The sequence below is a fragment of the Phocoena sinus genome, chromosome 13 (assembly GCF_008692025.1).
Source record: "Phocoena sinus isolate mPhoSin1 chromosome 13, mPhoSin1.pri, whole genome shotgun sequence".
NCBI lineage: Eukaryota > Metazoa > Chordata > Mammalia > Artiodactyla > Phocoenidae > Phocoena > Phocoena sinus.
Window position 1 is genome coordinate 55,148,339 of NC_045775.1, and position 27,761 is coordinate 55,176,099.

The 27,761-nt window shown below is 47.0% G+C and overlaps 1 protein-coding gene across 1 annotated transcript; it reads left to right on the top strand.

The window, feature by feature from the left end:
* Nucleotides 1–587: 587 nt before the first annotated feature.
* SLC1A4 (solute carrier family 1 member 4) lies at nucleotides 588–25,762 on the top strand. Its single transcript, XM_032653187.1, has 8 exons — nucleotides 588–1,386; nucleotides 12,620–12,662; nucleotides 14,605–14,667; nucleotides 16,245–16,411; nucleotides 18,656–18,889; nucleotides 20,435–20,629; nucleotides 20,932–21,066; nucleotides 22,898–25,762. Exons 1-8 carry the CDS (start codon nucleotides 860–862, stop codon nucleotides 23,124–23,126), a joined length of 1,593 nt encoding a protein of 530 aa, XP_032509078.1. The 5' UTR covers nucleotides 588–859; the 3' UTR covers nucleotides 23,127–25,762.
* Nucleotides 25,763–27,761: the final 1,999 nt, after the last annotated feature.

Genomic DNA, 27,761 nt, shown 5'->3' on the forward strand with positions numbered 1-27,761 from the left:
GCTGCCTGGCGACCCAGGGCCTATCCCGGCGGCCCCAAGCCACACGCCTAGGAGCGCGCCCAGGATCCCCTCACGCGAGAACCCTTCCTAGGAGAGGCGGGCGGGCTCTCCGGCGGAAAACGGGCCGCGCGGGGGCGACAGCACCAACCTTGTTGGCAACCCCTCCCCTCCCCCAACCCCCAGAACAAGGAACGTCACCGCGTTCCACATTCTCCCCGACCCTCTGGCCCCGAGGGCCCAGACCCCGGCCGGCCCGAGCGGCCCCGGCAGGTACCAACGAGCCCTGGCTGTCCCTCAGGCCCCGTCACCCCCGCGGTCGCCGGGAGCGGGCCTCGGTTAGCGGGGCCTCCTAAGCTGCGGGCGCCGGGACTGGCCGGCTACACCCGCACCCCAGCGGCCTCAGTAGGCGTCCCGGGCCGGGCCGCCCCTCCCCCCGCGCCGGTGGCCAGGAGCCGGGCGAGGGGCTCGCGGAGGAGACTCTCGGGCGCTGATTGGTCGGAGCCGAGGGGGCGGGGCGGTGGGTGTGAAGGGGGCCGGCCCAGGTCTCAGAGCTCCCCCTCTCCTCCGCAACTGCGAGCTCCCTCATTACATCATCTTCGGACCGTAGCCGCCGTGCAGGACTGGGCGCGGCGCGATCCACTCACCCCGGGGCTCCAGCCCGCTCTCCCGCGTCTCTCCTGGCGCTCCCCGCACCTGCTCCAGGGCCAAGACCGGGAGAGCCCCGCGGGCTAGCTCCCAGAACCCGCTAGGCACAGCTAGCGGACCTCGGCAGCTCCGCCTGATCCATTCATTGAGAGCCGCGTATTTTCCCGGAGCCCCAGTCCCCCGCCTCCTCCAGCTTGGAGCCGCGGGTAGCGCCATGGAGAAGAGCAGCGAGACCAACGGCTACCTAGACAGCGCCCAGGCGCGGCCTGCAGCGGGGCCTGGCGCGCGGGGGAGCACGGCCGGACGCGCGCGGCGCTGCGCTGGCTTCCTACGGCGCCACGCGCTGGTGCTGCTCACAGTGTCCGGAGTGGTGGCGGGCGCCGGCCTGGGCGCGGCGCTGCGTGGGCTCAAGCTGAACCGCACACAGGTCACCTACCTGGCCTTTCCTGGAGAGATGCTGCTCCGCATGCTGCGCATGATCATCCTGCCGCTGGTGGTCTGCAGCCTGGTATCGGGCGCCGCCTCCCTTGATGCCAGCTCTCTCGGGCGCCTGGGCGGCATCGCCATAGCCTACTTCGGCCTCACCACACTAGGCGCCTCGGCTCTCGCAGTCGCTTTGGCGTTCATCATCAAGCCTGGATCTGGCGCGCAGACCCTTCAGTCCAGCGACCTGGGTCTGGAGGAGACGGGGCCCCCACCGGTCCCCAAAGAGACAGTGGACTCATTCCTCGACCTGGCCAGGTAACGTCCTCCCTTCCCCGCCAGCTAACACCTCGCCGAGTGCTCAGTGGGAGACTCCAGCTCTCTAATGCACTCTAGTTCATACTCATACACCCTCATATACTCCTAAGAGTTCATTCTTAACTAGCTGCTGGTGGCTCTTAACATTTTTTAAATATCAAAATAACGTCTGGAGGCTTTGCATATTGACCACACCTTTGCAGACGTCAGCCGGGGGCGCACCTGACATTCTCAAGGATCGGTACTGCATCTTTTAGGAAGAACCGGTCCTACCATTAGGTGGGAGTGTGTTAGGGAAGAGGCAGCGGTCTCACCTGTACTTTACTCCTTACACTCTCTGGCTGCCCACACTAGGGAAAACGTTCCAACCACGCCCCAATATCCTCACCCAATTTTCTCGGCCAACGGTGCCCAAAAGCTTCTGGGAGCATTGGTTAAATTTTGCCTGTTGGACCATTCTCACCTGTCATCTGTGGCCTTTGTTTCAGCCCTTTGGCTGGTAGGAAGCTGGCAATTTTTTGAAGAGTTGTCAGTGGACCCAAGGATAACAAGGCTGGAGGTAGTTGTGCAGGGCTCATTGCCCAGAAACATGCCTCTCCTGGGAACTTGGGACGGGTTGCTGTCAATCCCCATAGTCAGGAACATTGTAGAGTATTATGAGTTTTAAGGGGCTTTATTTGTGGGAAGATGTGAATTCTAGAGAGGAGAGAGAAAGAAGCATCTTCACTTAGCTTTGCCTGCTTTTTGTGACTCTTAGAAGTTGCATTTCATCCCTTGAGGTGTAGTGTAGTCTTTGTGGATTGGCCAAAGCCTCAGCCTCTTTTGGTTTCTCCATTAGCCCAGAGTTCACAGATGGGAAAACTGCAGCCTAGAGGCATTTACTGACATGGCCAGGTTCAGCTGAGTGCGGACCTCAGCTGGCTCCCCCTCCAGATTTCCAATAATTCTGGATTCAGACCCTCGGACATATGTTTTGTCTTGAGTCACCGAAGCAAAGCTCCTCATTGCTGAGGCTGTGAAAAACAGCAAACTCTGGGCAAAGTGACTTGACTCCCTGCTGTTTCTATTTCTCCTTCTGGAAAATGTGATGACTGTCTGCCACTTAAGATTGAGAGTGTTCATTTAATTACAACAGGAATTCCCTGGCAGTCCAGTGGTTAGGTCTGTGCACTTCCACTGCAGGGGGCACGGGTTCAATTCCTGGTCACGGAACTAAGATCCCACCTGCTGTGTGGTGCAGCCAAATAAATAAATAAATAAAATTACAAAAAAAAAAAAAAAAAACCAAAGGAATTTACACTGAAAAAATCAAAAAGCCAAACCTCTCTGATGAGGGGGACCAAAAAGTTCTTACCAAAACTTATTACCAAAAAGGCAGGTGGAGGTGGCCCATTAGAACTTTGATGAGCTACAGCGTTTGTCTAGTGTCTAGCAGCTTGATATTTGGAGTCTTTAAAGATCCTTAAGGTTGGAGGACTAACTTTTAAGTGGGTACTGAAAAAGTCTACTGAGGGTGAGAGTACCTTTGGCTTATTACCTTCAGCGTGTCAGTCAGGGAGGGAGGTTGTGGGGTTAAGGGAGTCTTTTTTGCAGGGATTAGTGGCTCGGAGTGTGGATGCTCTGACCTGCTGGTGGTACCCCATAGAGACGCTAGTAGCATTCTTTTATCTCCGAGAGAGGCAATGGCCAAGAAACAGGGGGCGGGGGGTGGGGGTGAAGGAGGGGTTACCTTATTCCACCAGCCCCAGAAGGGACTTATTTCCTGATCATGGTTTTCTAGTTTTAAATACAAGCCCCTTCAGCTCCTGCTTCTGAAGTGAATGACCCATCCTTATGGCTTAGCGGTCAGTGTAAGTACAGACTCTCGATGACTCGGGCCACAAATACAGGGAAGGACCAAGAGAACATTTGTCGTAGCTTGTTGGGGGTAGGTAGTGTTTCATAATGCTTCCAAAGGCCAAACTTCTTTAATCCAGCAGGTCACGGATAAAGGTAGGGCAGGTGGTATGAGGAAACTGAGACAGAGATTAAGTGATTTGCTCAAGGACACAGAGTGGTTTGTCAAAAGAGAGATTAGAAGAACTATGGGTCTCATGCCCCCTGGTTCAGGGCTCTATTTCTCCCACTCTTCCCTTCCCCAAGTCAACATGCCATAGAAATGAGGCCCTGCTGGCGGCCTAGTCCCATCTCAGAAGTGTTTGCTCTGATGCGCATGTAAGTGTACCAGGTAAGGGTATAGTCGGCTCGGGGCAGACGCTCGCTTCTTGTAAGCAGAGGAGTCGAGCCTCTTCAGTGAAGGAAAGCGAACGTGCAGGTTGGATTGGACTCTCATTGAGCAGCTTTTGAGGGGAAATGGAGTCCTGAGCCACGTGGAAACGCTTCCTGAGTCTGGGGACTCTCTGGGTAAACATTTTAAAATTGCTTCCGTCAAAGAAACCAATTTTATGGTTTCATAAAATTTTATGGATGCCAATTTTCAATTTTACGGATGCCAATTTTATGTGACTCCAGGCATGTTCCCTGGCAAAGGCAGGGCGCAGTCCTTTCTGCCTGTGGGCAAGTGAGTGAATATGAGATTCTGTGGGCAAACACCTCGATGATCCCGCAGGCCTGCCCCTGGTAACTGCCTAGAACCTAAACGCCTGGAAGGAGTGGGGAAAATCTCAGGTGACTGATTGCAGCTGCCGCCAAGGCTTTGCTCAAGTCCACGACCTTTCCAGACCGTGGAGTGCCCCCAAACTCCCACTGCATCTCTCTGCCATGATTTCTAATTTAGTTTTTCAAGATGGAACTACAAGTCAGAGAGAAATGAAGCTAATAGACACTGATTATGCCTTTTAGGAAATTCAGAATGCCGTTGCCAAGTGGTTTGATTTCCCAGCACAATGTATTAGAAATAGCATAGCAGACTGGGGCATGGGGGTGAGGCTAGACCAGGCCCTTTGAGAGCTGAGAAAGGACAGTGGACAGCAGCTGGCAGGTGGGAAAGTCATGGTCTCCTCTTGAGCAGCCCAAGCGCCATGCATTGGAACCTGGAAGAGTACGGGACTCAGTACTGGGTGTGACCCAAAGTGACTTCTAAGCAGGTCTTCAGGAACCCAGTCATTGTGGAACTTCTTGGTCCCTAACAACGTTTACTGACTGTGGGTCCTAGGACATGTCCATACCTTTCTGTGCCTTGGCTTCCTCATCTTTATAATGGGGATCATGAGAGTGCCTGCCTCCCAGGATCGTGGTGAGCGTTAAATGAGTTATGTCTGTAAAGATCTAAGAATAGGGCTGACCCAATAGATGCTTGCTCGTGTTATAAATGGGGCAAGGTTACAGAACAATTGTGTTTTTTTGGTTCACATGAGTTAATGGGGATGGCTCTCTCTTCACAGTCTGAAATAAATGAGAGTGAGTGGGAAGAAAAGGATGTTTGGGACCTCAAGATGACTTGAAGCTAATGTAGCCTTTAGGTATATTGGGAATCACATGGAGCCTGGAGAAAAGGTGAACAGTGACTATGTTTTGGACTAATATAATCAACACTGTAGGAGATTTGGAAAACGGAGAAAATCAAAACTAAACACAGAAGAACCTTCCATTCCGAAATGGGGCAGAAATCCTCACATATTCTCCCCAACATCTCAGTTTCTTTTTCCCCTGCATGACACGTGTCTGGTCTCCAAAGTTGACCTCAGTTTTCTTCACCTGTCAATGGAAAGGATTCAGGCAACTGACCTCAGACATTCCTCTGAGTGATAATATTTGTGGTTTTCAAATGGAAAACCAGAGGCTTATCTGCCAAGGAGGCAGGTAGCTCCTGGGCCTAGGACACTGTCTGCACTAGCAGCCAGAAGAATGATCCTGGGCCACTGTCTTGCAGAAGGGGCTACCATGTGCCTGGTAAAGGCAATTGAGATTTTGCCTGTCGTCCAGTTTTCTAGACTTTATTGCTTTTCTTGTGCTCACTTTCTCAACAGTGGACAGGGCTTGGAGCCTTTCCCTTCACACAGGGTGGTGCTAGGGACTCACCTTCCTTCCCGAGAACTGGGTGAATATGATGCCTCTCAGGCTGCAAAGAACACATTTCTTCAGTAGGTGCGAAGAAACCTGTAGGCAAGATGAAGACTCTTAGCGAATCTAACGTGGATCCAAATTAATGGAGGTTTCTCAGCCTAACTAGTCACTAAAAATGGCAGCTTAGAATATTAAAAAAAAATTCTTTAGCTCGACACCATGCCTGAATAGTTCAGAAAAGAACATAAACCCAGGACTTCCCTGGTGGTGCAGTGGTTAAGAATCCGCCTGCCAATGCAGGGGACACGGGTTCAAGCCCTGGTCCGGGAAGATCCCACATGCCGTGGAGCAACTAAGTCCGTGCGCCACAACTACTGAGCCTGCGCTCTAGAGCCCGTGAGCCACAACTACTGAGCCCACGTGCTGCAACTACTGAAGCCCGCGCGCCTAAAGCCCGTGCACTGCAACAAAAGAAGCCACTGCAATAAGAAGCCCGCGCGCCACAACTAGAGAAAGCCCGCACACAGCAACGAAGACCAAACGCAGCCAAAAATAAATAAAAATTAAAAAAAAAAAAAAAAAAAAGAACATAAACCCAGAGAGGTAGTGTGGGTAGTGATGAAGAACAGACACTGAAATCAGCTAGCCGGTTTTGAATCCAGCTCTACCACTTACTAGTTGTATGGACAAGTCATTTAGCCCCTCTGTACCTCAGTTGCCTTATCTGTAAAATGAGGTTAATAATAGTGTAGCTACTACCTAGACTTGTTACGAGGATTAAATGAGTTAATATTTGAGTGTGTTGCTAATATTCTAGTGTGTCCCAGCCTCTCAGGGACAGCTGAGGGCTACTTGACACAGAGAATGAGTACAGCTCTTAGCCTTATTTCCTCAAACATCCCCCACCCCAGGGTCCCAGCCTTAGCCTTTCAGGCTGGAATCTAAAACTGGATGTGGGCCTCAGAAAGAGGATAGGTTTCTCCCCTACCCCCCACTGTCTCCATAGTGTGAGCCCGTCACCCCCAGCCCTTCCTCCGCTCCCAGCCTTGTAGGGGGTACCAAGATCTGAAGGGGCACATCCCTGTTAACTGAACCTGTAACAATAAGCACTAGGGATAATAAATATTTATCAGGTGTACATAGAGTGTCGTATCCTGTTCCGAAGGGTCTTTGAAATTTCCATAAATTCGGTAAAGAATTTTTGAACTTAAATGAAAGGAAATACTTTGGGAACAGAAAAATTATACCAAGCCAAAGTAAATTGTTTTACAGTCTTCTCATATGGAAAAGGGAAATGCATACCACCCTTGACAATAGGATCAGAAGAACAAATAGCACCAGATGTATGAAGAAGGAACATTTCTGAAGTTTTTCATGGTGTGAGCTGCACGAGTCTGTACAGTACTACTAACAGAAGTTCTGCTTTCAAAACTTCAGCCTGAGCTCATACCAGTTTTTCTGCTTGCTTTAAGTAACGTGTCCAAAGGTTCCTAAAGCACCGGAAAGGCTCGTCCATTCATTCTCTCCCAATTTGGTCGGACTTGGGTCTCTGGATTCAGTAGTACAGTCTTGGCATTTTTTGCAAATGTTTTTGACTTAGACCCACTATGAGAAATACATTTTAAATAATGGCATATCCACATACAGACACCTTCACTCCCACATATACAATCCGAAACACAAGTCCTACCAAACAACATTTTAAGCGTGATACATGCTGATCTTTTCTACTCTGTCTAATGTATTACATCTTTTATAAAATGCTGGTTTGAGCCAGGAAATTGATTCCATGGCCAACTAATGTTTGATAAACTTTGGTCTAATGTATACCTGGTATTATGTAATTTAAGGAAATTTCTCAGGGTCAAATAACAGAAAAATGACATATTTGAGAATTTAAATAAAATGAAGAGCCTCAGTGGTTAGAAGCCGCCTAATACCCAGTGAAATTGAGTGCTGTGCAGAGGTAAGCTTGAGAAGACCATTTGATCCTTCTGATTTCCAGACCGTGGATCTCACAAATCCAGATCTCTCCTATCTAATATGATAGACACGAGCCACAAGTGGCTGTTTAAATTTAACTAGTTTAAATGTAAATAAAATTAAAAATTCAGGGACTTCCCCGGTGGCGCAGTGGATGAGAATCCGCCTGCCAGTGCAGGGGGCATGGGTTGGATCCCTGGTCTGGGAAAATTCCACATGCCACGGAGCAACTAAGCCCATGTGCCACAACTACTGAGCCTGCGCTCTAGAGCCCAAGAGCCACAACTGCTGAGCCCGTGTGCCACAACTACTGAAGCCCACATACCTAGAGCCCGTGCTCCACAGCAAGAGAAGCCGCTGCAATGAGAAGCCTGCGCACCGCAACAAAGACCCAACACAGCCGCCCCCCCACCCCCGCAAAAAAATTCAGACCCTCAGGAGCACTAGCCATATCTCAAGTGCTCAATAGCCGCACAACTACCATATTGGACAGCATAAATTAGAAAGTTCTGTTGGAGAGTGCTGGTCTGTGTGGAACGTGAATGGGAGATATAGCAAATTGACGTCTCTGGGCACTAAATGAGGGGTTGAATTTGATCACTTCCAAGATCCCTTCCAGCTCAAATGTCCCTCATTTTGAAAGCCCAGATGGTTACTCTGTCAATGTGAGTAGCTGGGAAAAGTGTCTGGAGACAGAGCTCTGGAGGAGCAAAACTGCTTGCATGACGAGCTGCTCATCCCTGAATACAGGAGAGCTCAGGAGTAAGAAAAAGTCCGATTCACAGCAGCATCTTGTTTAAAAGTCAAAGGAAAGAGGGATAAGAAGAATGCAGAGAGAACAAAGAGGACTGACACACCTGACTGTGAGACTTGCTACAAAGCTGCAGTAATCAAGACAGTGTGGTGTTGTCAAAAGAATAGACAAATACGTCAATGAAACAGAAGAGAGCCCAGAAATAGACCCACGTAAATATGGTCAAGTGATCTTTGACAAAAGAACAAAGGTGATACAGTGACACAAGAATAATCTTTTCAACAAATGGTGTTGGAACAGCTGGACATCCACACGTAAAAAAAAACGAATCTAGACACAGCCCTTGCACCATTCACAGAAATTAACTCAAAATAGATCACAGATCAGGGCTTCCCTGGGGGCGCAGTGGTTGAGAATCCGCCTGCCAATGCAGGGGACACGGGTTCGATCCCTGGTCCGGGAAGATCCCACATGCCGCGGAGCAACTAAGCCCGTGCACCACAACTACTGAGCCTGCGCGCCTAGAGCTCATGCTCAGCAACAAGAGAAGCCACCGCAATGAGAAGCCTGCGCACCGCAACTCAGAAAGCCCGCTTGCCGCAACTAGAGAAAGCCCCCCGCGCAGCAACGAAGACCCAATGCAGCCAAAAATAATAAATTTAAAAAAAATACTTCTTAAAAAAGAAACAAAAGTGGATCACAGATCTAAACGTAAAACACGAAACTGTAAAACTCCTGAAAGATAACATAAAATGACCTCTGGTATGGCAGTGACTTTTTAATAAATACAACACCAAAGGCACAAACCATGAAAAGTAGAGAAAAATGTTTTGCCTTACTCCTGCGGCCTCGCATCCTTGCCCCTTGGTGGGGGCAGGGGCATGCTCCTGCCCCTGCTCCTGGCCTGTGGCAACCAGGGGAACTGAAGGAAAGGAGTATGATTCTGTGGGTTCAACTCACTGCCTGCAGGTGATTCCTTCCAAAGGATCAATATTTGAGAGCTGAGTTATGTAATCTAAAAAGAGTTCAGTCATCCCATTGAATGTATGTATTTTTTTTGGTTGTCAGATCTCCTTTGCAGTTAGCACTGTATCTTTTGTCCTAACTTTTTAAGCAATTTTGAGATATGATTTACATACAAAAGATGCATCCATTTCAGGGGTACAGTTCAATGAGTTCTGACAAATAGATAAACCATTTAATCACTACCACAATCCAGACACTGAACATTTTTGTCTCCCATGACCCTTCTCAGCAATTCCCACTCTTCATCCCTGGCCTCAGGCGGTTTTGGATAGAAAGTTTTGCTTTCTATCACTATGCATTAGTTTTGCTTTTTCTAGAGTTTCATGGTGATGGAATCACTCAGCATGTACTTTTCTTTGTCTGGCTTCTTTTGCTCAGCACCATGGTGTTGAGATAATCCACGTTGTGTATATTAGCGGTTGATTCCTTTTTATTGCCAGGTAGGATTCCATTGTATGGATTTATCATAATGTTATTTGTCCACTCATCAGTTGATGGACAATTCAGTTTTGAGCTATTATGAATAATGCTGTTATTCATACAGGTCCTTTTTGCAGACATATATTTTCATTTCTCTTGGGTAAATGTCTAGGAGTAGAATTGCTGGTTCATATGGTAAGTGTATGTTTAACTTTATAAGAAACTGTCAGAACACTTCATGATCTTAGGAACTTGATTTTTTGGCAGGAGTCACTGTTTTGACTCTAGTATTGAATATACCCCTCTGTTCCCATTGGATTTTGTAGACTAGATATTGTAGACTGTCTGAAAACAGGTTGACCAAACGGTGGCCGTTTGGTCTAGAAGTTCTGGGTTAGGGTCCGTTCTGGGTGAGACAGTATTGGGTTATTGCTTATGCTAAAGACACCAAGCAGGTCAACAGCTCATTCCTGAAGGATACGAAGTATTTGCAGGGGAAATCGTCCCCCATGGAGAAGACAGAGGGCTTCTAACCCAGCTCTTTCCTTAACTTCCCTGTCTTCTTAGGGGGAGAAGCAGGGTGGCCAGCTCAGTCTGAGAACTACTGTGGTGGATGCAGAATGGGCAAAACCTTGGCTCAGGGCCTGTTTCTGCTTCTAACTAGTGTAGCAAATGGAAATGAGATACCAAACGTACTCCTACAAGACTGAGAAGGGTGCTTTGTAATGGAAATAAGAGGCAAATGTAAGTTGCTATTCATCTACACACTAAAGAATGGTCAATACAAATGCCTAGTCTGTTTCTGCCTTTCTTTTAAAGTAAATATGCTTGTAATAGGAATCAAACTTCAGATCACCGTTTTGCAATGGTTAATTCAACAGAAGATCACATTTTGTCTGTTTAAATACAGACGTGTACTTTTGGGTATTCTCTAAGTATGTTAAAAGCAATTCAGGTTTCATAGACAAGCAAGATGGGAAAGGCTGAGTTGCAGTCTCTAGATGCTGGCTGTCTATGGAAGCTTCCTGAGTGTTCTAATGAAGTCATTTTTGTGTCTCGTTAACCCTTTTGGTGGGTGTATTCATTATCTATTGTTGTATAACAAATTACCACCAATTTAGCAGCTCAAAATCACACATATTTATTATTCCATAGTATCTGTGGTATCAGGAATCCTGGCACGGCTTAGCTGGGTCTTCTGCTTCAGAGTCTCTTATCAGGCTGCAATCACAGTGTTGGCCGCAACTAGGGTCTCATCTGAAGGCTTGACTGGGGAAGGAGTCACTTCTGAGGACTCATGGTTGTTGGCAGAATTCAGTTCCTTGAGGTTCAGACTGGGAGCCTCAGTTCCTAGTTGGCTGTTGGCTAGAAGCCACCCTCCATGTCTTGTCATACGGGTCTTTCCAATATGGCGGCTTGTTTCATCAAATATGCAAGCCCAGAAAGCAATAAAGAGTGTCTTCTTTATGGAAGCCACAAGATGGAAGCCGCAAGTTTATGTAACCAAATCACAAAAGTGACATCCCATCACCTTTGGTGTATTCTGTTGGCTAGAAGCAAGTCATACCCATCCCCCCCCCCCCATGACACACACACCGAAGGGGAGGGTATTACACAAAGGTGTGACTACCAGGAGGCCTCTTAGACTCTGCTTGCCAAGCTGGGCTACAGTCAGACCTGCCTACCTCTGAAACCAAACGCATGCAAATAGTTGCCTAGAGATTCTAGTGCTATGAACAACTCAACCACAGAAGTAAAAATGAGTGGATACGGTTGGCACAAATTGTAAAGGATGGTCTTTCACTCTTCTAGACTTATTCTTATAGGAAGTGGGTAGAACAAACGGATTATCAGTGGGGTTTTCTTGTATATCATGACCAGCATCTGTACAATATGTGACCCAGAGGAGGCCCTCAATAGAAACTGTATGCATGAATAGATTTTGGTTTCCAAATCTAGCTTAACTGGATCAGTTCTACTGCTCTCCTTTTTTTTTTTTTTTTTTTTTTTTTTTTTTTTTTTTTAATGCGTTACGCGGGCCTCTCACTGTTGTGGCCTCTCCCGTTGCGGAGGACAGGCTCCGGACGCGCAGGCTCAGCGGCCATGGCTCACGGGCCCAGCCGCTCCGCGGCATGTGGGATCTTCCCAGACCGGGGCACGAACCCGTGTCCCCTGCATCGGCAGGCGGACTCTCAACCACTGCGCCACCAGGGAAGCCCTGCTCTCCTTTTATAACAAATATTTTATACTATCCTTCATCCTGAAATGAAATCCATAAATAGAATTTACCTACACACATCATTTCAAACATCAATATGACTTGACTGTGATATAAAAAACCCACCAGCTTGGTGGTTGCCAGAGGCGGGGGTAGAGAGTGGGAGAAATAGGTAGAAGGGGATATTATATATTTTTAAAAATAGAAATAAAAATGTAAGTATGCTATAAAATTTTAAAAGAGAAAAAATACTAAAGGACAGTGATTTATAATAAAAATAATGTCAGGATGTGAATGCTGTAAACCAAAATGGTTAGCTGCTTGCTTCTGAGTTTAGAGTCACCATTAATGGGACAGCTTTACATTCAGACATTTAGCAGAACAAATGGCTGGGCCCTGGCACTTCCCCCTGAACACACTCCCCCAGTTCCAGGGATGTCCCCCAGTTATTACAACAACAAAACACTCCTTTGGATTTCACTAGTGGGCAGTGCCACTCCCCGTTGAAAACCACTGCACTGAGGCTTAGCCTCTAGGGGAAAGGAAAGTGATGCAGTTATTCCGGTTTCCTTGGACACAGCTTACCTCAATATCCAGGGGCACCACGAGGGAGATGAGGATAAAGATCAGTGCACTCAAAGTATCTGTTGGGGCCCCGCAGCCGAAGCACAGTTGGGTGCTTGGATCAAGCAGAAGATGGCAGTAAATGCTGGACGTGGGGAAAGAGGGAACCCTGTGTGTCAGGCTGTCAGGAATGGGCATCTTAAAGTGGACACTTTGAATGCTGAATTTTAAGAATACTGACAAAATGCTTTCTTTTCCAACAGAAACCTGTTTCCCTCAAATCTTGTGGTTTCAGCTTTCCGTACGGTAAGCTTGATGCTTTGCTAAAAATATGAAACTTTGGGGAGGGGTGGGTTACGTATAAATTACTGCTATAGAGTTAGGTAAGGTGGAACAGGGAGGGTTGTATTGTTAACAACACTTAGTATCATTGGCCTAAAATTTATAGATATACCCCTGGAGTCAAAACAAACAAAACAACAAGAAACCAAAAATTTTTCCGAAATATCCCACTAGTTCCAGTATCTTTTCATATCACCTAATACCCTCAAATCACATTTTTGGGAGTTCTTAAATATTTTAGATTTTTTTTTTTGGCTGTACTGTGTGGCTTGTGGGACCTTAGATCCTTGACCAGGGATTGAACTTGTGCCCCCTGCAGTGGAAGCACCAAATCTTAACCACTGGACTACCAAGGAATTCCCTAGAATTTTCAAAAAATACATTTTAATCTTTTTTTTTCTGATTATAGGGATAACGTATGCTCCTTGCAAAAAATAAAGTGCAAAGAAGTAGAAGAAAATAAAAATCACCCATAATCACTACCTAGAGCTACCCATTAACATTTTGGTATACATCCTTCCAGTATGTTTTTTCTATACATGTGCACATTCACATGATTTTAAAATAATTATGCTATATAACATTGTTAGTACGTACACGTGCTACACATATTGTTCTGTAACCTGCTCTTATTGTTAACATTTTCTCATGTCGGTAAATATCCTTCTGCATAAGTTATTGGCTGTATTCCACTGTATGAGAGTATCATAATTTTACTCAACCAGTCCCTTGTTGATGGTGGTTTCCAGTTTTTCCCTAATTTTAGCAATTCTTCAAGTAACTCCCCTGCAGCCATGCTTTATATAGAGAAAGAATATAAAGCTCTAGATAGATGGACTAAACTCATAGCCTTTTTCAAGCCAAGACTTTTCTGTTTCTACTTACAGCCTCTCTTTAAAACAAACATACAAACAAACAAACAACAACAACAAAAAAACCCCTGCATGTAAACATAGCTGTGGCTTGTATGTATAATGTGAGGTAGGAGAAAAATACAAAGTTTGTGGGGCTTTCAGTGCCTGGCACAGAAGGTGTGGGGTGGGTTTTTTTGCCCTGCCATCCTTAATCACGGGACAGCTGAACATCTCTGCCCATCTGAAAGCTTGATAATCAAAGCTGAGAGAGACCAGAGCTCTTTAAAGGCCGGTTCAAAGCAAGCCTCTGGGTCTGAACCCTCTAAGGGGCTCCTCTTAACAGTTCAGAAGCCAGGTGTCCTTAGAAGGGTCAGGAAGGGTGTCTTATAACAGAGTCCCCTCAACGATAATGCATCCTGCCCCAGGGAGACAACTGTGTGCATTGGGCAGAAGTGTGTGAAGTCAACTGGCAGGACCAAAGTTGGAGGGACGTTTCACCTCTGATGAGTGGTCTCCCAGAAGACTCAGCCCGAAAATGCTGTCTTGCCTTCCAGCCTTTGCTCTGGGGAGTGGAGGCTGAAGGCAGATTAGAAACAGATGCTGAAAAGCAGTGAGGCTCAAATAAGTTCTGGAACATAGTGGAGCATAAATAAATGAATGAACATAAAATAACACATCGAAAAGTGTACTTCGGCATCGTGGAACGAATTCCAAGTTTCCCCAAATAAGGTGAACTCTGAGCTGTTGGAGATATCAAACCATCAGCTTGAAAGTGTGCAGACCTTCTCCAAACCAGCGACCAGGGGACATAGGAAATTCTCCCCATTTCCTTGGCTTCCTAAAAAACCAGAAGTCTGGAGTGCATGCTGCCTTGGTCTTAAGTAACTTTTGTACAGTCCTCAGAGGCCCTTGTCAGGCCAGCCAAGTGAGGAGTGCCCAGAAGACCTGGAATGAAGAAGGACAGAGTAGCCAGAGGCCCAGCAGTCCTCTCGGTTCCTCCAGGTGGTCTTCAGCTGTGAACTGACGGGAGTTTTGCTTTCTCTTGTTCACAGTATGCAACCGACTATAGAGAGGTGACCCACAACACAAGCACTGGAAACATAACCCGTGAAAAGGTAAAACTTCTTGTGAGATCACTTGTGGCAAATACTTATAACACAAATAATGCTTCATAACTGAAGGAGCATACACGATGCGTGTTTTTCTCAGCTGGACTGAAGACTTTGGGGTTTGAATGGGCTGTTTGAAACACACGGGTTAGGTTTGCTCCTTTGGCCATTTACCATGTTTAGTGGATCCATTTCATTGAATTGGAACTACTGCCCCCTTTCTTAGAAAAAATAATTTTATAACACCCCTTCTACTATTCTGAAATATAATTAATAGGTGATTTAACCTACCCCTGCACATAGAATTGGTCTTGGGGGTTTAACTCACTACAACCATCATTCATTTACAGGTATTTTTGAGTACCTGTTGTTTACCAGACACTGAGCTAGGTCCCAGCCTTCATGCTATATAGCTGGAAGGGACAAGGGACCTCAAGAATTATTCAGTCCAGCCATGGAGCTGCCACGGGGAGAAGGAGAGACTTTGCCCTTCCCCATCCCCTAGTACACCTCCTTAGGGCTTGAGTGGCTCTGAGTTCTACCAGCCTTTCTTTTTTTTTTTGCGGTACACAGGCCTCTCACTGCTGTGGCCTCTCCCGTTGCGGAGCGCAGGCTCAGCAGCCATGGCTCACGGGCCCAGCCGCTCCGCGGCAAGTGGAATCTTCCCGGACCAGGGCACGAACCCATGTCCCCTGCATCGGCAGGCGGGCTCTCAACCACTGCGCCACCAGGGAGGCCCTACCAGCCTTTCTTTGATTGAAGGAAAAGTTCTACTTTTTAAAAAAAGTCGAAAGCTATTAGTTTAGTCCATTTCACTTCATCTTGCAGACAAAGCACCTGAAGCTCAGAGAAGTTATGTAGTATCAGAGCTGGGACTAGGGTTCAGACTAGAACGGTGGTAAAAATGCTCTTTCGGTTTTTACCGTGCTGACATGTTTCCTGTTCAGGGTTTCATAATGTGTTGTGATGGAATAAAATTGTTCCTCTAACATACGCTTAGAGTAGTGAGATTCAGTGCTGCTGGAAAAAATGAATACATTATACCTGTACATTTTAAGTCAGTGATTTAGGACAGACTATCCTGAAAATATCCATGTTGACTCTGAACATCTTTTTTGAAATTCGTCAGTGAGGAGACTATGGTAAGAGCCCAGCAACAAAGAATTTGTTGACATTTAGGAGGCAAAGTTCCAATCACTGACTCTTGATCTGAAGGACCTTTTCACCAATCAGCTCTTCTTTTAAAAGCAACCCTTTGAAGTGATTGTCCAACCTCTAGCTGAATATATCCAGTGATGATGAGCTCGCTACTTTCTGCTTCAACCTATGCCCATTTTGAACAGCTTTCAGAGTTAACAACTAGGTGAAGATTTTGTTTGTTGACTTCCATATCCTCAGACTCCATCTCCCCTTGAGTTTCCTGCCCCTTGATTTGTGAAATCACTGAGGGTTAAAGAAAATAGGAGCCTTTCCTCCTTCCGGGCACAGTGTTTCAGTCTGGCAGAGACAACGGAGCAAATGCATTCTTTAATTCTCACTCATCTGTTGTAAACTTAGACCCTTTGTCCGCTCTGATCCTACAGATCCCCATTGGCACCGAAATTGAAGGTATGAACATTTTAGGATTGGTCCTTTTTGCCCTGGTGTTAGGAGTGGCCCTGAAGAAACTCGGCTCTGAAGGAGAAGAGCTCATTCGTTTTTTCAATGCCCTCAATGAGGCGACGATGGTGCTGGTGTCATGGATTATGTGGTGAGTGTCACCCTGCCACTTGCTGTCTCTCTCATTTCTCCTGCCATCCAGAAAAGAACCTGACTTAGCTGTTCTAGGTCACCCCAGTGGGACCACCTGGACCAGTGCTCTGTATGTGGTTGATGTACCACAGGACAGTCTTGGTACAAGGGGTGAAGGACCTCAGAGAAACAGGCATGTGTCATGGTTACCAATCACTTCCTCATCACCCACAATGACCCCTGGGTTTTATCATTGGGGATTTATCTATGAGTCCCACCACCATCCCATATCCCATGAGATGCCCATATCATCTTGTGGGGCAATGGATTCCATAAATTTGCTATCTGCTGTATAAAATAAGGCTCATTTCACTTTAAAGGATAGACTTCAAGCTTCAGAAGGGCCCCTTCCTATAGTATTTTACAACATGGAGGGTAAATCCATCTTCACTCCATACATATATGTAAACTTGGAATGGTCTCTCCTTTATGTGAATGTTTCTTTATGTAATATCAATGCAAGGGCAATTGTTTAATAAAAACCATCAGATTGATTTCTGGCTAACAAGGGAAAAGTTGACAAGATCTCTCAAAGTAACTTCTCAGAAATCATACCGATTTCAGTGCCAATGCCTCATAAGCTTTATCCTGCTGTTTTACTCAAGCCAAACTTTGTGGGTTTTAGCTTCTACCCATTCGTTGCTGAGAAACTAGTTTATCCTTTTGTGCACAAAGCATCTTCCTTATTGTCAACCCTTACATATCCCAGAACGTCTCTCTCTTAGATGGCATTGGGATGGCAGCTGCACTGATTTTAGGAGAGAAGCCTGGAATTTGGTAAGAAAGTTTGAGATTCGGTGGGAAGCCAAGTTCGGAGCCTCCCCTGGTGGTGTTTATCTTGCTTAACCAAATTTTCTTGCTCACCCCAAAATTCCAGAGTCTGACTCTATATTGTAAACATGACACTTCATATGACTGCTGTTGTTCAGGGGAGAAAAATATTTTCAGAAAGGAAAACATGTTTTCATCACATCGAGTTCTTTTCCTGGCTTATTTTTTTAGTCTAAAATCCTCCCAAAGTTTGGATTAAAGGAAACTGTGGAAGAAAGTGATGTTCGTATGTTAAGACATTTGTTTTCAATCTGGAAACCAATTTACAGTCATTCCTTCAATGTGATGTATTAGTTACAGAAGCAGATATTTGGAAGGGCAGACCCAGCTGAGTGTCTTAACCGCAGTGAGAGATCTGTTGCCTAAAAAGTGCCTATGCATGCATAAGAAGTAGGAGTGGTTATCAGAGGATGGGGCTGGCTTGAAGATGGTCCCTAAAGATTTTGGCCTAATCTATAATGTTTTAATTTTTTTGAAAGGAGAATGTTTTCATGTATTACTATGGGATTTTAAAATAATAATACTGCTTAGAATATCTCTGGGAAGAAAACTCAAGAAACCAGTGACATTGGCTGTCTCCTTGGAAGGAAGATGGGTGCTTGGGTACAGAGGTGGGAGGCAGACTTCACCCTTTTGTACCCTTTAAAATTTGAACCATGTGACATTATTATGTATATAATTAAAATTTACAAACAAAGTTGATAGTTATAAAATTCTTCCTCAATTTATATTAAATTCAAAACAGCAGACTTTTGTTCTTTGTAGCACCCATAGTTCATTTCTTCCCTTCCTTCTTCCAATCCTGCCATTAAAAAAATCTTCACGCTCCAAGAGTGTTCCCAGAGGGTCATTGTTAATGACTTTTTCCCACAGAATCATGTTTTCCAAACCACAAAGAATTTAAAACGTCACAAAAGGCCCAGCTTTGGCTCAATTCTGTATCACAGCAATTCTGCAAAATAGGTGTCTTTTGTGTTTCTAAGTTCTGAGAACAATCCTGAGCAAAGCTGAAAGTCAAGCTTACAGCCCCAGAGGCTTTGCTCTTGAAGAGTTCCTTGCCTTTCCACTTGGGAGCCCATATGGTTGGTTGCATCCAGCTGTTAAGAACATACAATATCCAAGGGGAAAGAAGTCTGTGTCCTAGTCCTGACTCCATCACCCACAATGAGCAATCGTGTTAATTTTACTCAGTTTCACGGCCTGTAAAATGGGCACGGTATACCCCCATCCTTTTCTGTTCCTTAGGGTCATCCTAGGGAGAGGTGAAGACCACCTAGTTGAGAGTCCCTGTGTTCTGTGACAGGAAAGGCCTACATCTCTCAGCCCCAGCATCACCACCCTTCCTGACCAGTGCCCTTTGCTCATGTCCTAGGTACGTACCTGTGGGCATCATGTTCCTGGTTGGAAGCAAGATTGTGGAAATGAAGGACATCATCGTGCTGGTGACCAGCCTGGGGAAATATATCTTCACATCTATATTGGGCCATTTTATTCACGGAGGAATTGTTCTGCCACTTATTTATTTTGTCTTCACGAGAAAAAACCCGTTCAGGTTCCTCCTGGGCCTCCTCACACCATTTGCAACAGCATTTGCTACCTGCTCCAGGTGAGTGGGTTTCAGGTGCCCTTGGCTGCCCTGAGCTGTATTAATATGGAACCAGATGAGCCTGTAGTGGATGCACACAACCGTCATCTTGACATAGTTTAATTTCTTGAAGACTCTAAATTGGTGTCATCTGATTTTTTTGTACTACCAGCCCCACAGCTCTTTGGAAGTGGATTTTTAGGATTGCCAGAATGAGGGATTGCCTCGTTCCCTTCTTCTTGCTGCTTAGAGGTCAACTGGACCATTACTTAGTCCAACTGTGGGTCTTCACCCTAATTAGACCTCTGCCTAAGTGAAAGAAGGCAGCTACTTAAAACGCATTGCATGGGAATAAAGATGCAGACCTACTAGAGAATGGACTTGAGGACACGGGAAGGGGGAAGGGTAAGCTGTGACAAAGTGAGAGAGAGTGGCATGGACATATATACACTACCAAACGTAAAATAGATAGCTAGTGGGAAGCAGCCTCATAGCACAGGGAGATCAGCTCAGTGCTTTGTGACCACCTAGAGGGGTGGGATAGGCAGGGTGGGAGGGAGGGAGATGCAAGAGGGAAGAGATACGGGGACATATGCATATGTATAACTGATTCACTTTGTTATAAAGCAGAAACTAACACACCATTGTAAAGCAATTATACTACAATAAAGATGTTTAAAAAAAAAAAACTCATTGCAGGGAAGTTTCTAGAATGATACCTGCCCAATTCTTTCTCCCTTTGGATGGGTGAATTATTTCCTAAATAAGACCAAGGCATCCTGGTGAGGGAGGCATGCTCAGCTCTCTAGGAGTCCACAGTATTGTGGGATTATCTCATTTAGCACAAAAGATGGACCTTGTCATTATTAGAAATCCTTCACAAAAAAATTGGGCTTTCCAAATACACTAAAGGAAACTTTCAAAGGATGGCAGCGCATCGTTTCACTCACACGTTTAGTTTTTGCCTCCCTACGGCGTGTTTCCTCCCATCCTGACTGGCTATGTATATGACAAGGTCGTGGGGGGAAAGAATGAAGGAGGTAAGTTTCTCCAGCTTAGGCAGAAACAAGCCTACTCTCAGCTGTGCCAGCCACACCCTGCAGAATCTGCAGAGCCCACTGGAGAGAGCGGGTCTTATTCTTTGTAATCTAGGAATACAGTTACTCTTTCCAAACTCTCAGAGCCATCTCGGCTTCTTGGTCTAAAAGAAAAAAAAAAAAATCATAGTTTGCCTTTTACTTTTTGGGAGGAAAAATATTCAAGAGAGGAGACGCACATTTTGTACCATGAGACAATGTGTGGTTCTTGAGAAATTTGGAACAGGGGTATCCAGGTAAAAAAAAAAAAACAGGTAAATCTAAGGAGTCCAATTTTGAATACTTTGGGGGTTAACAAAACCCCACGTGTGACAGAAACTTTGCAACAATTCTGATATTTCTCTTATTTCAAGGGGAGAGTGCCATAAACTAGGATGGTGCCAATTGCTCTGTTCCCAGGTCCGAGCTGAGTACTATGTTAGCCTGGGCAGGAAGGACTATTCTCATGGTTGGTTGTTTGCGTTTCCAGCTCTGCAACCCTTCCCTCTATGATTAAGTGCATTGAAGAAAACAATGGTGTAGACAAGAGGATCGGCAGGTTCATCCTCCCCATCGGGGCCACGGTGAACATGGACGGCGCAGCCATCTTCCAGTGTGTGGCCGCAGTGTTCATTGCCCAGCTCAACAATGTGGAGCTGAAAGCAGGCCAGATTTTCACCATTCTGTAAGTTCTGTAGTCTTTCCTTCATCATTAGGCCTGGTACAAAACTTGAGGTCTTTTTCTTGTGATTTCCTTTGAAAAACTTCATGAACACCAATCTCACCATGATTCGGGTGTCTCATTTGTAAACTGAGAACAGCGTGAACTCATTACTCGAAGAGAGTGGAACCTCTCTCAAGGGCACAGCTGACAGACTCTAGGGTTGTGTGGTCTTCAGTTTCCAAGCCATGGCTGCCATGTTCTGCATGTCTCTGTGCCCCCTCATACTCTGGGCTAATGGCTGACCCTGCTGTCCCATCCCCTAGAGTGACAGCCACAGCGTCCAGTGTTGGAGCAGCAGGCGTGCCAGCTGGAGGGGTCCTCACCATCGCCATTATCCTGGAGGCCATTGGGCTGCCCACTCATGACCTCTCTCTGATCCTGGCTGTGGACTGGATTGTGTAAGTAGCAAGTCCTAAGGGCACTGAATAAAAGAAGGTCTGTAACGAGCTCCCTAGAAGCTTGGCACTCCGCTGGCCTGGGGCATGCAGAGAAACTTAAAACATGTCATTACTGAGAACTTGCTCAGAACATTCAGGAAAGCCAGGGGCCCAAGGGTCTATGGAGATTGTTGGCTGCATAGGGGTCATAGCCATTGGAGCAGCGAGCCTTCGGGAATGATCATCCTTGGCCTGGAATGTCCAAGGAGTGATTTCTGCAAGGGGAGAAAAGATGAGCCCAGCTAATGCGAATGTCATGGCTTGGGCTCAGGAGCGGAGTTAGGAAGGAGCTGTGATCCAGATGGCCATTACCTGGGCTCCCATAAAGACACAGAACAGTTTCTGAGTGTTGCTTCCTTGAGTCCCATGATACCTTTCTCAGATACAAACAATACCTGTTTTATAGGGAAGGTCCGCTGAGGTACTGATGTTGGACAGTAGAGCATGTGAATAAGAAAATGAACACTGGAGCCCAGGTACCTGGGCTCAAATCCCAGCTTTGCCATTTACTAGTTGTATGATATGAACCATCCGTGCTTTGGTCTGCCCATCCGTCAAATGGGGATAAGAACAGAACCTGCACCAGAGTTATGGTGGAGACTAAATGCGTTAACACGTGCACAGCACATAGAAGGGTTCTAGGCACATGCAGGAAGAGCATTCAGTCAACACTGGGGAAGAAAGACGCCCCTGGCCAGGCTAGTCAGAGCTGGGCATGGGATACCCTAAACACTGGAGCCTGGCCCTGGGCTCGTGGCTCAACCCATGGTGGTTGGAAATCTTGTGTTTGGAAATCTTCAAGCCCTGGAGACTTGAAGGGGCTTCTCAGAATCCCTACAGATCCTCGGGGGTGAAATGTGACATGTGCCTTGGAGACCCGCCTTGTCTAGAGAGCACTTGGGAGGGAACTCAGTCCCTGCGATGGTACGTTGCGGTGAGCTGGACGGGACCAGAGCTGCGTGTCAGAGGCCCTGCCTCCTTCCTCACCCCGCTGTTTCCTCTACGTGGGGAGTGCAGGCACGAAGGGACACTTAGCCAGGACGAGGGACGCAGGGCGCCAAGCGGGCTGCCCAGGCGAGACCTGCAGTCACAGGAGCCCTTTACCACCGCGACCTCTGATTCCACAGCCCTCAGCTTCTCCAGTGCCGCGGGCAAGGTCACATTTTCCCCCTTTCTTCAGAATGGGCACAATACTTCCTCTGAGCCCCAGGGATGGGGGATGGTTATGGGGGTCTGGGAAGACAAGCTTCTGGAAGGGACAGCGCTGTTCTCTGTGAGATGGTGTTTGCCACCAGCCAGGGAAAGCATTTGGAGGTTACAATTCAGTAGAGATGCAGTGCCAAAGTGAGAGCAAGAAGGCAGGTTCCCACAGCGCAACCGTGAGTGGGAGAGAAGCTGGACCCAGGATGGAATCTATGCGATCATTCCAGCTGTCTGTAACTTTTATACGATGGTGTCTCACACGTGAAATGCATACATTGAAAGATTTCTGGAAGGAAACAGATCCAGAGGTCAATACTGGTTCACTCAGGGTTGCGGAGTATGGGGGGGCGGGGTGACTTTTGTTTTCTCCTTTGTACTTTTCTTTTTCCCAAGTTTTCATGAGGATCTGTTAGTTTCATAAAAAGTATTTGGAGAAAATCACTTTAGCATCAAGTGAGGCCCTGTGCCCTTACTAGCTTGCTCTCCTTCAGTGTCACAGCTTCCTGGTGGCTCTGCCCAAGGTGACATCCGCCCCCTGGTGGCTCCAGGCATCATTGGCTGTAATGCCTGCCTGTTCTCTTCCCCCCAGGGACCGCACCACCACCGTGGTGAACGTGGAGGGCGATGCCCTGGGTGCAGGCATCCTCCACCACCTGAATCAGAAGGCGACGAAGAGAGGCGAGCAGGAGCTGAGTGAGGTCAAAGTGGAGGCCGTCCCCAACTGCAAGTCGGAGGAGGAGACGTCACCCCTGGTGACACACCCAAACCCCACTGGCCTTGCGGCCAGCACCCCCGAGTCCAAGGAGTCAGTTCTGTGATGGGGCTGGGCTTCCAGCTTGCCTGTGGGGGATGCCCGCCCCATCGGTCCGGTCGGCAGACCCGGGCACCGCCTTCACTGACTTCTAGCCTCCCGTGCAATGCTTTGGCCCAGTCACTGGTTTGAGGATTACTTCTCAGCACAGGCATTGGGCTTCCCAGCGGGACCTGGTTCCCAAGGACCAGGACACTCTGCCATTTGACCTACCATATCTAGGTGCAACTGTGTACACCCCAGCTCTGTTTGGAAACACACCCTCGAGCTGCCGGGCAGGGGGAGTAACAGGCTCACAGGACCTGGTGGTTAAAGCTTGGAAAATGCACATGTTACTTCATTGCACCCAGGAAAGCTCAGCCTTGGGTGCTTTCCGGGCAGACCTGGACGGGTGGCAGCCATCTGTCACATTGCCTCGTGAGCCATAGTAATTGGAAGAATTCCCAAATTCATAGCCGTGGCTAGAATTCACTGAGCTGGGCCTCAGGTGTTGAGAGTCTACACATCGGCCTGACTGGCTTCTGGGTCACTAGGCTGGAGGCGCTGCACGTCGTCGAGTTAGAAATACTCCATGGTGTTAACACTGCTAGGGTCTCTGGTCAGTGGCACTAAGTAAACAATTACATTCTGAAGTCCAAGAAAGGAGGGGGAGTACAGGCTGCAGGGGGAAGGGAAGCAGCCTGATCAGGCCCGGACACACACACACACACACACACACACACACGCGCGCGCGCTAATGTCCCCATTCTGGCCCCAGCCCTGGGGAGGTTTTCTGCTTTCATGACCTGGGCCTATGTCAACACTGTGGCTCTACACCCATCTACTCTGATTTGGCAACAGGCCAGAGAGGGGCCCCCCTCCGCTGGGGAGGTGTCATGTGGTCATCACATTCAGGACCCTGGCTGGTCTAGCAACAGATTTTAATCCAACTAGACCCTCCCTAAAATGCTGCATTGCAGCAAAAAGAAAATTTAAAAAACCCCACAAACCCACCCCTTCATTGGAGTGAGGTACCACTGTTCCCAGATGCCCTAGCTTTGGCTGATTTCCATAGACTTGGTTTCCTTTCCCTCCAGGACATCAAGGTTTAAAATTATAAGCTAAATGGTCCACCTGATACTTACTGACTTGAGCTGAACCTAGGGGAGGGGGCTTTACGGAGAGAACAAGCATTGCCCGGGATAGGGAAGGAAAACCTAAAAGGCACTAGACAGCTATTTCTCTGTGGCTGTTGGTGTGTATCTGTGGGGTAACCTGCAGCAAGTCCTGGAGCCTCACTTGACCCCATTAGTACAATGGGGCTGATGTCACCTGCCTCTTACCTACCTCAGAGGGATTTGGTGAGGCAAACCGAGTGAATCCGCGAAAAACGACCATTTCGCATTTTGCTTCTTGGATATCAAGTGCTAACACCCCCGTACCCTCCTTGCTGTTACCTAAGTGATACCTAAGTTCTCCAGGAGGCTCCGTCTTCTGGGGAGGACAGCTTTTACGAGCAGGGCTTTGTTCTGTGTGCAGGAGCAACTGTTATCACGTCACTTGTTCTCTTAGTAGTTTCTTGTTAGCATCAAATGCAGCCTCTTCCTGATGTCCTTCATCTTTTTGTGAATTAACTACCCCACCTCCCAGCACACTTCTGGGTACCTGACCTCCCCTTGACTCCCAGACCCAGGCACCATTTCTGCCACCGCACATTGGCCATTAAAACTCCCAAACTTTCAGCCTCGCTCATTCCCTTGTCACAACTGGAATAGGGGGAAGGGGGGACAGAGAGTGAAACTCCCCTGTATTAAGATTGTGGGGCATGGGCCTGAGCGGAATGGGCGGGGAAGAACCAAGGGGCACGGAGCAGACCTGGCCCTTTTCCCTTCAGCCCTCTTTAAACCAGCTAAGTCACTCCCGTCTCCTGTGAAGCAGGAGTGACCAGGAGCTGGGCTGAGAGGAGCCTGGAAGCCTCGACCCTCTGGCTTGTTGCTGATGCCTTCTGTTTTCAAAGGGGAAACAATCACATTGATGGATCCCAAACTGCAAATCCCAAACATTCACTATTTTTCAGGTGTCATTAGATCTCATCTTTCCTTCTTCCACATATATACATGGCTATGTACGTACACATACATATATGCAGCATGTATGTGGGAGGTATACATGCGGGTAACATCTATATGTATGTGTGTGTGTATATTTTAGCTCCAGTCCGGGCGAATTTGAATTTGGACAGAGGTGGACTAACTGCAAGTTGCATGTCTTTGGCATCCTGATTTTCCTGTTTCTAAAGGTGAATTTTACAAAACATGGACAGTAGAGCTGGACAATCAGACTCAGGGACTGCGCATCCTCTATCCTGGACCTGGGATTGCGGTGAGGGGAGCGCCGTGCCTGGGGAAGGGTGCTTCCTTGTAAAATCCAGATGGTGATTGCTCCCCTTCCCTTGGCTCTCTCCCTGTTTTTCTGTTTGCAACAAGAATCAGACCAGGAGTGACCCGGCTGGGGAAAATGCCACTTTCTCATTGTCTGAAGATGTCTCCCCTGCGCTTCTAACATGTTGTGGTAAATACTGTTCATCTCTGACTGTTTTGTATGTGTGACACTTGCCTTAAAACATAGCAGTGCTCAGAAATGAATACAGCCTTTCTACTAGGATCTGCATGTTCCTTTATTCCTTCCTTGTGTTTTGAAGTGGTATTTACTGGTGGAGCTCTTCTAGGGGAGGGCCTGGGGGTGACTGAATTGATTATTTTTTCTAGTAGCATTTAGCCAGCACGACCCCCTGAGGCCTGGCAGGCCACTCAGGTGTCAGAGCTGCTGCAGGACAGTCACTGATGTGACTTGCGGTGGTGAGCGTCCAGGCTCCTGGGCACCCCCCACTCAGCACTAGCAGGGATCTTAAAACAGTGAGTGGTTTTGCGGCATACCTCCATAGTCAAGTCTCTTTAGGACAAGTAGGTCAACAGGCCTTAATTGACCATCTACTGTAAGCCTAGAGCCAAGCTGAAAGAATGCCCCAGTCTGTAGAATTACTGAGAAAGTCCCTGCCTAAAACAGTTGCCCATGCCTACCATCCTTGCCACCACACCCAGCCCATTCTTTTATATCATCTCATTTTCAGTGACACCGCATTCCAGCACAATTAGGGAACTTAGAAACCTCTTATAATACGATTATCCTACAAGCTCCCACTAGCAGCCTTAGTTTCCAGACCCTGGGGCCTCTGAAGGAAGAGATCTCCGGTCTTACCTGGACATATCCAGCCCTTCATATAATATAGCTCCACCTTTAGAGGGAAAAGAAAACATACATCAATCTCAGAAGTGTTCCTTCTTTGAAAAAATTTTTTCAGCTAGTGTCCTGAGGTCAGTAGAGATTCAGTGTCTCTTCACTTTTGAAAAAAAGAATACCTTTATTGAGATATAATCCACAAACCATAAAATTCACCCCTTCAAAGTATACAATTCAGTGGTTTTTAGTATATTCACAGAGCTGTATAACCATCAACAATCTAATTCCAGATTTTCATCAGCCCAGAAAATAAACCCAGGACCTCTGACAACCACTTACCTACTTTCTGTCTCTATGGATTTGCCTATTCTGGACATTTTGTATATGTAACAAAATGCTTCTTTTATAGATACATCCCAGATAAAGAGAATTGGTGTTCAAAATGTAAACACTGCCCACCTTCCCACTACTTCCATTCTCCCCCCACACACCCACAGGAGAGCCTGTAAGATCTTGTTAATCATCAAATACTGATTCAGTCATTTTAGCCTATTGGGGCAAAAAAAAGGGGGCGGTGGATTCCTGGATTAATAATGGATTAACGGACTTCCCTGGTGGCACAGTGGTTAAGAATCAGCCTGCCAATGCTCAACATGGGTTCAAGCCCTGGTCTGGGAAGATCCCACATGCCGCGGAGCCACTAAGCCCATGCGCCGCAACTACTGAGCCCACGTGCCACAACTGCTGAGCCCGTGCGCCTAGAGCCCGTGCTCTGCAACAAGAGAAGCCACCGCAATGAGAAGCCCGTGCACCACAACAAAGAGTAGCCCCTGCTCGCCACAACTAGAGAAAACCCAGCAACGAAGACCCAACACAGCCAAAAATAATTAATTAATTAATTAATAATAATGGATGAACCAGAACACAACTAATTTGAAGAACTTTTCCCCAAATGTATAACTGATGAAGGTCTAGGTACCCAGACCACATGTTAAGTTACAGTGTGGTCTGGATCCAGGCAACTGAGTCTGCTGACATGCTGCTCCCTGCACTGTGTGGTTCCACGCCCAGCACCAGGCACATCATATTCTTTGTCAACGATGCCCCCTGGAGTTATGCAGTGTGCAGACCTCATGGTTATACACGGCAGCCCTGAACTCGGGAGGTGAGTTGCAGTTAAAAGATTTGACTCACGCTCAAACATAAAGCATGTGGAATATGTCTGCCCTGTAAAAATATTTTTTTTCCTTTTAATAAGTAGTGGTTAATGAGTCTCAGAGGCAATGAGGCTGAAGTTAAGAGGAACATCCTTAATCAACTTCCCTGGTCAGGTTGGTTTTCTTGTTAGCGTGCCTGTCACAAGGGTTTGTTGCCAGCTACTTTGTAGCATGAATGTACATTTTATCTCTAGGCCACAGAGCAC